General features: G+C 42.1%; 1 protein-coding gene across 7 annotated transcripts in view; it reads left to right on the forward strand.

Moving 5' to 3' along the window:
- TPX2 (TPX2 microtubule nucleation factor) overlaps nt 1-12,434 on the forward strand; it is a 62,620-nt gene that overhangs the window by 10,253 nt on the left and 39,933 nt on the right. For all 7 annotated transcript variants that reach the window (XM_054466890.2, XM_054466893.2, XM_054466889.2 and 4 more), the window contains 2 exons: nt 8,348-8,523; nt 11,043-11,165. In XM_054466890.2, coding sequence (XP_054322865.1) covers nt 8,418-8,523; nt 11,043-11,165 — 229 coding nt within the window. In that variant the 5' untranslated portion in view covers nt 8,348-8,417. The remainder of the gene's footprint in view (nt 1-8,347; nt 8,524-11,042; nt 11,166-12,434) is intronic.

Genomic DNA, 12,434 nt, shown 5'->3' on the forward strand with positions numbered 1-12,434 from the left:
TTAGCCAGGATGGTCTCAATCTGTTGACCTCGTGATCCGCCCGCCTCGGCCTCCCAAAGTGCTGGGATTACAGGCGTGGGCCACCGCGCCTGGCTTAAATGTCTATTTTTAAATAAATAGGCAGTGGATAAGAACACCATCTTCGGTGTCTATTCCATTTGGAATCCTGGCTTTACTGCTTCTTAGCTGCATGACTGTGAATAAGTAGTAAATCTCTCTGTGCCTCAAGTCCCTCAGTATAGAATGAAGATAATATCAGTACCTACTTTATAGGATTATTGTGAGGATTTAGTGAGTTAATACATGTAAGACACTGTCAACAGTGTCTGGCATGTCATAAGTGCTCATTAAGTAATAGCTGTTGGCTGGGCACGGTGGCTTACGCTAGTAATCCCAGCAGTTTGGGAGGCTGAGGCGGGTGGATCACTTGAGGTCAGGAGTTCAAGACCAGCCTGGCCAACATGGTGAAACCCTGTCTCTACTAAAAATACAAAAAATTAGTTGGGCATGGTGGCAGATGCCTGTAATCCCAGCTACTCAGGAGGCTGAGGCAGGAGAATCACATGAACCCTTGAGCCAGAGGTTGCAGTGAGCCAAGATTGTGCCACTGCATTCCAGCCTGGGCGACAAGAGTGAAACTCTGTCTCAAAAAAAAAAGAAAAAAGGTAATAGCTGTTTTTACTTTTAACTTTTTCAAATTTATATACCCTTTTATTAAGTCAATGCCCCAGGAATCATTTTTAGTTCTATATAGAAATATTATTATTTATTTATTTTTAATTTTTTAAATTAATTATTATTATTTTTTTGAGATGGAGTCTTACTCCATCGCCAGGCTGGAGTGCAGTGGCACAATCTCGGCTCACTGGAACCTCCTCCTCCTGGGTTCAAGCAATTCTCCTGCGTCTGCCTCCCGAGTAGCTGGGACTACAGGCGCACGCCACGATGCCCAGCTAATTTTGTATTTTTAGTAGAGACGGGGTTTCACCATGTTGGCCAGGATGGTCTCAATTTCTTTTTTTTTGAGACGGAGTTTTGCTCTTGTTGCCCAGGCTGGAGTGCGATGGTGCGATCTTGGCTCACTGCAACCTCCGCCTCCCAGGTTCAAGCAATTCTTCTGCCTCAGTCTCCCAAGTAGCTGGGATTACAGGCATGCACCACCAAGCCCGGCTAATTTTGTATTTTTAGTAGAGACAGGGTTTCTCCATGTTGAGGCTGGTCTCGAACTCCTGACCTCAGGTGATCCGCCTGCTTTGGCCTCCCAAAGTGCTGGGATTACAGGCGTGAGCCACCGTGCCCGGCTATTTATTTATTTATTTATTTATGAGACGGAGTCTCACTCTACCGCCCAGGCTGGAGTGCAGTGGCATGATCTCGGCTCACTGCAACCTCTGCCTCCTGCATTCAAGCGATTCTCCTGCCTCAGCCTCCCGAGTAGCTGGGATTACAGGCATGTGCCACCAAACTCAGCTAATTTTTGTATTTTTAGTAGAAAGATGGGGTTTCACCATGTTGGCCAGGCTGGTAGTTCTATATAGAAATATTAGAAAGAGAATATGTAACATTTGGGTAAGTTAATAGTCAATTTATAGGCCACGTAAATGGGAAAGATTATTTCCTTAAATCAAGAGATTAGAAAATCATTGCTTGTCATGAATATTTAATAAAAGTTTGAGAAAGCTCAGTTTCTTTTGGGCTGCAAACGTAGATCTAGGGAAATAAATACTGCTTAACTATTTTTTTGTTGTTGTTGTTGTCTTTTAAGAGACAGAGTCTCACTCTGTTGCCCAGGCTAGAGTGCAGTGGTGCAATCGTGGGTCACTGCAGCCTCGAACTCCTGGACTCAAATGATCCTCCCACCTCAGCCTCCTGATTAGCTGGGACTACAGGCACACACCACCATGCCCAGCTGCTTAGGAGGGGTTGAGGAGGGAGGATCCTTTGGGCCCAGGAGTTCAAGTCTAGCTTGAGCAACAGGCTAGATTCTTTAAAAAACAGAGATGAAAAAGAAAGAAAAAAAGGATGTGAAGGGTTAAATTTGAACACTTTCCAGGTAGTTTTCAGCATCATGCTTTGGTGGAATCATGGTTTCGAGGCTAAGTGGGGTTGCTGCATATTACATTCCTGCCTCTTCCTTCCCCCAGCTTTAGTTGTCTTCATTACATTCATGCCTGGGAAGTGTTCCCGGTGACCTGAGTCAGGCATTAAGATCATGGGAATCCAAGATTTTCCCATGTCTTCTAGCATATTTGTTCACAAGAAAAGGAAAATTTCCTCCTTGCAGCAAGGGGTTTTTAACCACTGTCAGTCACCGTGGAATCTTTCACTAAAAATCCTTTGAATAGAAATGTGGTCAAGGAGAGGAAAGGTATCAGCAGTGATAATACCTTACGATAGTGTATTTCATAGCACTTGAAGTACCTTCTTGTTTGTTTATGGTAAGAAGGTAGGCAGAGAATTAGTGACTTGCCTATTGTCATATACATGTGGTAAATGTCATATACATGTGGTAAATGTAAATGTCATATACATGTGGTAAATGCCTATTGTCATATACATGTGGTAAATGCCAGACTTGCCTATTGTCATATACATGTGGACTTCTGTTAATTGGCATTGCTTTTGACTACAGGTTACAGAAAATGTGGCTATAATGTCTTATACAGAAATTATTATTATTTTCTGAGATGAAGTCTCACTCTTGTCGCCCAGGCTGGAGTGCAATGGCGTGATCTCAGCTCACTGCAACCTTCGCCTCCTGGGTTCAAGTGATTCTCCTGCCTCAGCCTCCCGAGTAGCTGGGATTACAGGCACCTGCCACCACACCTGGTTAATTTTTATATTTTTATTAGAGACAGGGTTTCATCATGTTGGCGAGGCTGGTCTCGAACTCCTGACCTCAGGTGATCCGCCTGCCTTGGCCTTCCAAAGTGTTGGGATTACAGGTGTGAGCCACCGCGCCTGGCCTATTTTTTTTAATGTAAGAAGTCTTTTTAGCAGGTCATGGAAAATTGTAAAAAACACCAGAAATCTAGAGGTATATATTAGCTGATATTTGATCTTTAATAGTCATTAGCTCATTGATGTTAAGCGCTATGTTTATTATTCTCTTGGCCATCTACTCATGTATACCAGATGACTGCCATAGCTCCAGCTTGCCTTCAAGGCAAGAAGAAGGATAAAGGGAAAGAGCAGGAATAAGGGCTATAGCTGTTTTCAGGAAAGAAAATTTTTTCCTAGGAATCCCTCAGCAGATTCTTACTTAGTTCTCATTGGCCAGAACTGTCCCATGGCTACCCCAAGCTTGGAAAGTGGCTATCAGGAGGTAACTTCCATTTTAATGTACTTGCTACTGTTTTGGTCATGGTCAATGAAAAATATTTAATCGTACCTTGACTTCAGCCATGTTAATTTCTAATTCTCTATACTTACAGTTCATACTGTATAATTTAAACAAACTGTCTTATTTATTGTGTACGATAGGACCTTAGCGTCTATGTAGATGTTAAGTTCCTTTGTGTCCAGGACTACATCTACTTTTTTTTCTTTTTTTTTGAGATGGAGTCTCGCGCTGTTGCCCAGGCTGGATGCAGTGGCGTGATCTCGGCTCACTGCAAGCTCTGCCTCCCGGGTTCACACCATTCTCCTGCCTTAGTCTCCTGAGTAGCTAGGACTACAGGTGACCGCCACCATGCCTGGCTAATTCTTTTTGTATTTTTAGTAGAGATGGGGTTTCACCGTGTTAGCCAGGTTGGTCTCAATCTCCTCACCCTGTGATCCACCCGTCTCGGCCTCCCAAAGTGCTGGGGTTACAGGCGTGAGCCACCGAGCCTGGCCGCTTAGATCTACTTTTTGTGTGAAGATATAGAGTGTCATCCTTGAATGTTACTGAGAAAGGAACCCAGGTATCTTTAAGCCCACAGCTTATGGCCCCTAGCAAGTACACACTATTGTGAACCACTGACAAAAAGCTGATTGAGTTAAGCTGAATAATGAAAGTAGAAATGGAGGAGAGAGGAAAATTTAGACTGTGGATACTAAAGAACCCCTATTCCAGACAGAAGACTATGGAGAATGGATTTACTTGGAAATAAATACAGTATTCTTTTCTATGCAAATAGAGAACCTAACTTCATGAACACACTTCTTTAATTCATAAGGTAAGAGGGCAGAAGGATGTAGAAAGAACATTGTGCTGAAGTCAGGAGCCTCAGGTCTAGATCTGGCTCTGTTTTTATGTAACTGTGTGATACTGGGCAAGTCATTTAATCTTTCTGATCTTCAGCTTCTAGGTTGGGAATAATTGCTGCTTTACAGGATTGTTTTGCATATCAGAAAGAATACATATTTAGTATATCATGGCATCTGGCATGTAATGAACACCTCTGGTAACTGTTTTTACCATGATCCTTAGGGTTTTTGTTGTGTGATCTTGAAGAACCCCTTTTTGCTTTAAGTTAATATCTTATAGACTGCAAAGGTTAGGTGTTAATCAAAGTTTCCTCCCAATTCTAAAGTATCATGTTTCTACACTAGTACCTCAATTAGAGCATTGTTATAAAGATACTTGTGGAATTCTGGCTGCAGTGAGCACAGGAGAGACCGTGGGAAGATGACGTTCTCTGGGGTCTAGATTGATGTCACTGTGTGAATGAAATATTTGTTATAACAGATGTTTCTGGCGGGGTGCGGTTGCTCATGCCTGTAATCCCAGCACTTTGGGAGGCCGAGGCAGGCAGATCACCTGAGGTCAGGAGTTCAAGACCAGCCTGGCCAACATGGTGAAACCCCATCTCTACTAAAAATAGAAAAATTAGCCGGGTATGGTGGCACACGCCTGTAACCCCAGCTACTTGGGAGGCTGAGGGAAGAGAATTGCTTGAACCCAGGAGGTGGAGGTTGCAGTGAACCAAGATCATGCCACTGCACTCCAGCCTGGGAGACAGAGCAAGACACCATCTCAAACAAAACAAAACAAAAACAAAAACAACAATAACAGATGTTTCTGAGACACTATAAGGACCAGAAATACATTATTTTTATTTATTTTATTTTATTTTTTGAGACAGAGTCTTGCTCTGTCCCCCAGGCTGGAGTGCAGTGGTGCGGTCTTGGCTCACTGCAGCCTCCCGGGTTGAAGTGATTCTCACCAAGTAGCTGGAACTACAGCCACCACCCCAGGCTAATTTTTGTATTTTCAGTAGAGACGAAGTTTCACCATGTTGGCCAGGCTGTTCTCGAATTCCTGACCTCAAGTGATCCGCCCGCCGCCTCTTCCCAAAGTGCTGGGATTACAGGCATGAGCCACCACTCCCAGCCCCTAGTCCGTTTTGAATTGCCCTAGTCCACTGAGAGAAGCTGTGAAATGCTGGCCAAACTACTGAGCGGCTATGTAGGTTGAGAGTAACTAATCTCATGATTTATCTCAGTGGATAGCTTATGTGGTATAGTTTAGAGAAAATGAGCGCTGCAGTGCCCAGAGTTGGGGAGGGTTTGGGGAACTGGCACACTCCTGGTAATGTAAGTGGGTGTTTTTCTTCTGAGGGACATTTTCACAGTATGTGTCAAGAACTTTTGACCCAGCAGTTCCACCTCTTAAGATTTATCTTAAGGGAAGAATTATGGATGTGTACAGAAATTTAGCTACAAGGATGATGCTTTAGCAGTATCTTTAAAGTGAAAATATTGGAAAAAGGCTGAAAATCAAGGATACGTAATTATGGAACAGATACAGCCATTAATTGATATGTCTATATTTATTGACATACAAGAGTATTCATAATATGTGAAGCAGATTCAAACTGTCAATGATTCATTTAAAAAAATAAAATAATAGTTTGTATATATATGAGGGAGAAGACATCTGGAATAGTGTAGCATTATAGGTTTATTTATTTTTGAGCCGGAGTCTCGCTCTTGTCACCCAGGCTGGAGTAGAGTGGCGTGATCTTGGCTCACTGCAACCTCCACTGCCTGCGTTCAAGGGATTCTTATGCCTCAGCCTCCCAAGTAGCTGGGATTACAGGTGCCCACCACTGCGTGAGGCTAATTTTTTGTATTTTTAGTAGAGACGGGATTTCACCGTGTTAGCCAGGATGGTCTCAATCTCCTGACCTTGTGATCCACCCGCCTTGGCCTCCCAAAGTGCTGGGATTACAGGCGTGAGCCACCGTGCCCGGCCATTTTTTTTGTATTTTTAGTAGAGATGGGGTTTCACCATGTTGGCCAGGCTGGTCTCAAACTCCTGACCTCAGGTGATCCATCCGCCCTGGCCTCTCAAAGTGCTGGGATTACAGGCGTGAGTCCCTGCGCCCCACTAGAAAGGTATTAATTTAAATAAACATTTATTCAAGTGATTACTGGCATCTACCTCCCTTCTAAGATACAGATGCTTTTAAGTACATGTCGTTCCCTGGATAAAAACAAATGGCTGGCCGGGCGCAGTGGCTCACACTTGGGAGGCCGAGGCAGGTGTATCACTTGAGGTCAGGAGTTTGAGACCAGCCTGGCCAACATGGTGAAATCCTGTCTCTACTAAAAACAAAAAATTAGCCAGGTGTGGCTGTGGGCGCCTGTAATTCCAGCTACTAGAGACTGAGGCAGGAGAATTGCTTGAACCCGGAAGGCGGAGGTTGTGGTGAGCTGGGATCATGCCACTGCACTCCAGCCTGGGGACAGAGTGAGACTCCGCCTCAAAAAAAAAAAGACAAATGGCCCATTGGGTTTCATCGGCAAATTATTGGCCAGTGAGTGTGGCCTTTAGGCTGTTTATCAGATTACTTTCAGCTATTTTATTAACTAGATTGGGCTTGAGTAGAAGCTGACTTTAAACCTTCACAGGTTTCCACAGGATAGAGTGCAAAACTTCGTACGCAGGAGTAGGGAGGGGCCTATTTAACTTGTTCCCTTATCCTTGCGTCTGTTCCTATGCTGCATGTTGTGACTGTTATGTGTATTTCAAAGTTGTCGTCTTTATACTCAGAAATAGTATTTTTTGAGAATATTTCTAAGAAAAGACAACTTATATTTGACAAAACTGTGTTGAGCTCTTACTATGTATAATGCACTGTTAAGCACCTTGATGGATGGATGGATGGATGGATGGATGGATGGATGGATGAGGTATACACAAGTGAGTAAAATCTATCTTTGTTTTTAGGAACTTCGAGTCTACTGGGATAGACATTTACATAGTTAATATAAAATTGGATGATAAGTGTTACAGTGGAGATATAAACAAAGCACGATTGGCTTTGGAGAGGCAACAATTTTGTTTGATAGGCGGAAATTTGGAAAGAGTTCATAGAGATTTGAACTGGACTTTGAATGATGGATAAGATTTTGGTTGGTAGGCATAAAAATTAGTGTTGTATTTTAGAAATTGGGTTATTCAGGGCAGAGAGAGAATAAATTGGGCTAGAGGAGGCTAGAAATGAGAAAATGGTAAATTGAGGGAAAATAATGACATGGTGAATGTAAAACACCTAGCACAGTGTAGATACTTATCAAACTTTGCCTCTTTTAAAAAACATTTAGAAAATTTATTTATTTATTTTATTTTTATTTATTATTATTTTTTTTGAGACAGAGTTTTGCTCTTCTCACCCAGGCCGGAATGCAATGGCGCGATCTCGGCTCACTGCAACTTTCACCTCCCAGGTTCAAGCGATTCTCCTGCCTCACCCTCCCGAGTAGCTGGAATTACAGGCACCTGCCACCATGCCCAGCTAATTTTTTGTATTTTTTAAGTAGAGACGAGGTTTTGCCATGTTGGTCAGGCTGGTCTTGAACTCCTCACCTCAGGTGATCCACCCGCCTCGGCCTCTGGATGTGCTGGGATTACAGGCGTGAGCCACCGTGCCTGGCCTAAAATTTATTTTTAATTTCAATTTTTTCTTTTTGGTTTTTCTTTATATTTGCTGATTACTTAAAGATAATTTTTATTTTTTTAGAGATAGGGTCAACTACTTACAGATAATTTTTATCTTTTTAGAGACAGGGTCAACTGTTATACTTAGAGATAATTTTAATTTATTTAGAGACAGGGTCTGTCTATGTTTTGTAGGCTGGACTTGGACTCCTGGTCTCATGTGGTCCTCCCTCCTCCCAAAATGCTGGGATTACAGACGTGAGCCACTGTGTCTGGCCCACTTCTTTCTAATTCCAAACATATCTACCTCAAGGAGTATCTTTAAGTTACCTGAAAAACTAATGTTTAGGTTGATTGGACAAAGTAAGCCTATTTTCAGTAAATTCTAGGTGGTTTGCAAAATTCCAAATGTGGTAGTAAAACCAAAGTAATGATGAGAGTTTACTTAGATTTACGTGCAACCATTTCTTTCCTCAGAAGGTGACCTGCTGAGAAAAGTGGTACAAATACTGGGAAAAACCTGCTCTTCTGCGTTAAGTGGGAGACAATGTCACAAGTTAAAAGCTCTTATTCCTATGATGCCCCCTCGGACTTCATCAATTTTTCATCCTTGGATGATGAAGGAGATACTCAAAACATAGATTCATGGTTTGGTAAGTGCCTGCTTTTGCTGGCTATTTTAAGGATTAGTGGCTTGCTTTGTGCTGAAGACCTTTCAATAATAGAAGGGGTTGCAAGAAAAGAACTAAAATATCAACTTCTTTCTGCACCAAGACATTCTGTCATCCATGATATTATGGGAATAATTGAAATGCCCAGTATTTGGGGAATGGATTGTAAGTACAAAGCATATGTTGTTTTGTAGTTCAGAATGGCAGATTTAAGCTTTAGGGACATATGGGAAAATTCAGATGAACCAGTGTTCAACAAAACTCCATGCTCAAATATGTCTGTAGTGATGGCAGCCACATAAAAACTTTCTCTACTATCATTAGGCATAGATTATATCACAGCTAGGATATTGACATTCATACAATCTACCAGTTTTACTCAGATATCTCCAGTTTTACTTGTATGTGTATTAAATTCTCTGTGGTTTTATCACCTGTGTTGGTTTATGTGTCGACCATCACAGTCAAGATATTGAACAGTTCTGGTATCACAAGGATCTCTTGTATTGCTCTTTTATAATTACCTTCACCTCCCTTCTGCCACCCCTCCCTCAATTCATTTTTTTTTTTTTTTTTTTTTTTTTTGAGGCTGTAATCTCGCTCTGTTGCCCAGGCTGGAGTGCAGTGGTACAATCTTGGCTCACTGTAACTTCCGCCACTCTTGTGCAAGCGGTTCTGCCTCAGCCACCCAAGTAGCTGGGATTACAGGCGCCTACCAGCATGCCTGACTAGTTTTTGTATTTTTAGTAGAGACGGTGTTTTGCCATGTTGGCCAGGCTGGTCTTGAACCCCTGACCTCAGGTGATCCACCCACCTCAGCCTCCCAAAGTGCTGGGATTACAGGCGTGAGCCACTGCGCCCGGCCCTCAATTCATTTTTAAATGGAAGGATTATGTTACTAAGAACCCATTCCCAGAAACAGTATTGTTTGGCCAACAGTAAGTAAGAATGTGGTTACATTTTTACATTACTTTGAAATAATATCTGAGACTAGTTGTTGAGGCCCCTTTGATTCTTTCTCTCATATCTCCATCCTCCTTATCGGGAGAAATCACTATCAATATGTGGTGGGGAACAGAAGTGAGTCCATTGCAACTGTACTTATCCGTATAGTGCACTGTCCAAATGTGTTGGCAGGTGCCATTCTTTTGGAAAAGGACTTTAATGGCATCTAGTGGGGATCGTGAGAGGAGTCGTCTGTTGGAAGTGGTGTGGGAGGAAGGGTAAATACAAGGGCCAGCTGTCCTGCGGGGATCTTCCCCATGCCCTTGCTTCACTGGAACCCTAAGGAAATGGCTGGGCTGTCTGAGGATTTCTTTTTCTAAGCTTTTCTTTAAAATAAAAAAGAAAAGAAAAGATTAGCCTAAGAATACTGTTAAATACAATTTGGAAGAAAAAAATGACCCCACTATTTTTCCAAAACTACCTTAGTTTTAAAAATTATTTATTTATTTATTTTTCTTTTTGTTTTTACCAGAGTTCTTTTGGCTAACAAAACTACCTCAGTTTTAATATATTATTTTCCAATTTCTTTCCCAAATAAATAGTCACATCTTTCTACACAGTTGCAATCAGAATGTACATGCACAGGGTAGTTATTGCTGTGTCTCACTGCATTCCTGAAACTATCAGTAGGCTGTTGGTAGAACAGACCCTTCACTGCTTTGTACTGACTTCTGGGCACAGTAAAATCTAAGATAAAATTTCTTGAGAGAACCTAGCTCTATTCTACCCTCACACACCCCTTATTCCTCCCACCACCCCAGTGAGGAGGAAACTCTGTAAGACTATACAGTATCTCTTGTAAGCCCTACAGTTTTTGATGGTTACAGTTTTCTTTCGTTTTTTTTTTTTTTTTTTTTTGAGACGGAGTCTTGCTCTGTCGCCAGGCTGTAGTGCAGTGGCACGGTCTCAGCTCACTGCAACCTCCACCTCCCGGGTTCAGGCGATTCCCCTGCTTCAGCTTCCCAAGTAGCTGGGATTAAAGGCATGTGCCACCATGCCTGGCTAATTTTTCGTATTTTAGTAGAGACAGGGTTTCACCATGTTGGCCAAGACAGTCTCGATCTCCTGGCCTTGTGACCCGCCCGCCTCGGCCTCCCAAAGTGCTGGGATTACAGGCGTGAGCCACCGCGGCCGGCTGGTTACAGTTTTCTTTAAGACGAACATGATATATTTAGGGGGTAGATAAAGCCAGTTCATACTTGTATGACCCTAAATGTGTACCAAACAAAGATAAGGAGTTATTCACAATGCAGAATCTGTACTTTTACTTTTTTATAATACATTGTTCAATGTTGCCAGTTTTTAGTGATTGTTTTTATAGTCTATCTCAGATGTGTAATGTGTACTTTTTCTTTTGATTGCTAGAACTTTGCTTGTACTTGCCACATGAGTTGGAAGCGTACTGGTAGGGAGCTTTAGTTTGCATTTTAAGTGCGTGATAGTGATTTGTTTTGCTTCCTTGCTGATCGGACAATGATGATCTTCCCTTTTCACAGAGGAGAAGGCCAATTTGGAGAATAAGTTACTGGGAAAGAATGGAACTGGAGGGCTTTTTCAGGGCAAAACTCCTTTGAGAAAGGCTAATCTTCAGCAAGCTATTGTCACACCTTTGAAACCAGGTAAGAAAACATCTTAGAAAAAAGCTCCTTGGTAGAATGGTGGGACAGTGTTTTAGAAGCCTGAGGATCTGGGAAAATTACTTAAATGCTCTATCTCTTTGTTTTATTATTGGTGAAATGGGCTAATTAATTTCATGATGAATGTAAAACTAATGATGTGCTACACTTAAAAAAAAAACTCTTGGAGCTTAAGCTAACATAGAATTTTTTTTTTCCTTTAAATGGGGTCTGGTTCTGTCACCCAGGCTGGTGGAGTACAGTGGCACAGTTATAGCTCACTGCAGCCTCAAACTCCTGAGCTCTTAGTAACTGGGACTACAGGTGCTCACCACCATGCCTGGCTGATTTTAAAAAAATTTTAGTAGAGGCGTCTTTGCTAGCCAAGCTGGTCTTGACCTCCGGGCTTCAAGTGATCTTCCTGCCTCAGGGGCTTCCCAAAGTGCTGGGATTATAGGTGTGAGCTACTGTTCCCGGGGGCTAACATAGAATTTTATTGCCAGATATGTGACTGTTTTCTTTTTGTGACAAGATTTAATGTAACCCAACCTGGGTCTGGGTGGGAAATAAAACAGCAAGAAGACTGTACTGCTTGCCATTGTACAAGAATTCTTTGAGTTATGTATCTGATTTTAAAAGATGATGGATCACGTCTCGGCCTTTTGGCTAAGATCAAGTGTAAAAGATTGACATTTAAACTGGTGGGTACTAGATCTGCAGAATATTGTCTGTTTTGTTAGAACATAAGAAACATTCTTTAAGAGGTCACAAAATCCCTCTTGAAATTGATTCTTTTGAAAAAAACAGCTGTATTTAGATTTAACTCACACATCATATGATTCACTTACTTAAGATAAACATTTCAGTGTTTTTAAGTATATTCACAGAGTTGTGCAACCATCATTCTGTCAGTTTAGAACATTTGAAAAGTATTATGTGGGTAAATCTGAAACTGGTCTCCATCACACCATGTGACTACTCTCACCTCCCTCCTGTCACCCCTCCCTCTATTAATTTTTTTTTTTTTTTTTTTTTTTTTTTTGAGACTGGCGTCTCACCCTGTTGTCCAGGCTGGAGTGCAGTGGTATAGTCTCGGCTCACTGTAACCTCTGCCACCTGGGTTCAAGTGATTCTCCTGCCTCAGCTGCCCAAGTAGCTGGGATTACAGGCACCCACCAGCATGCCCGGCTAATTTTTGTATTTTTAGTAGAGACAGGGTTTCACCATATTGGCCAGGCTGGTCTCGAACTCCTGACCTTGTGATCCGCCCAT

Source organism: Pongo pygmaeus, chromosome 21 (assembly GCF_028885625.2).
Source record: "Pongo pygmaeus isolate AG05252 chromosome 21, NHGRI_mPonPyg2-v2.0_pri, whole genome shotgun sequence".
Lineage (NCBI taxonomy): Eukaryota > Metazoa > Chordata > Mammalia > Primates > Hominidae > Pongo > Pongo pygmaeus.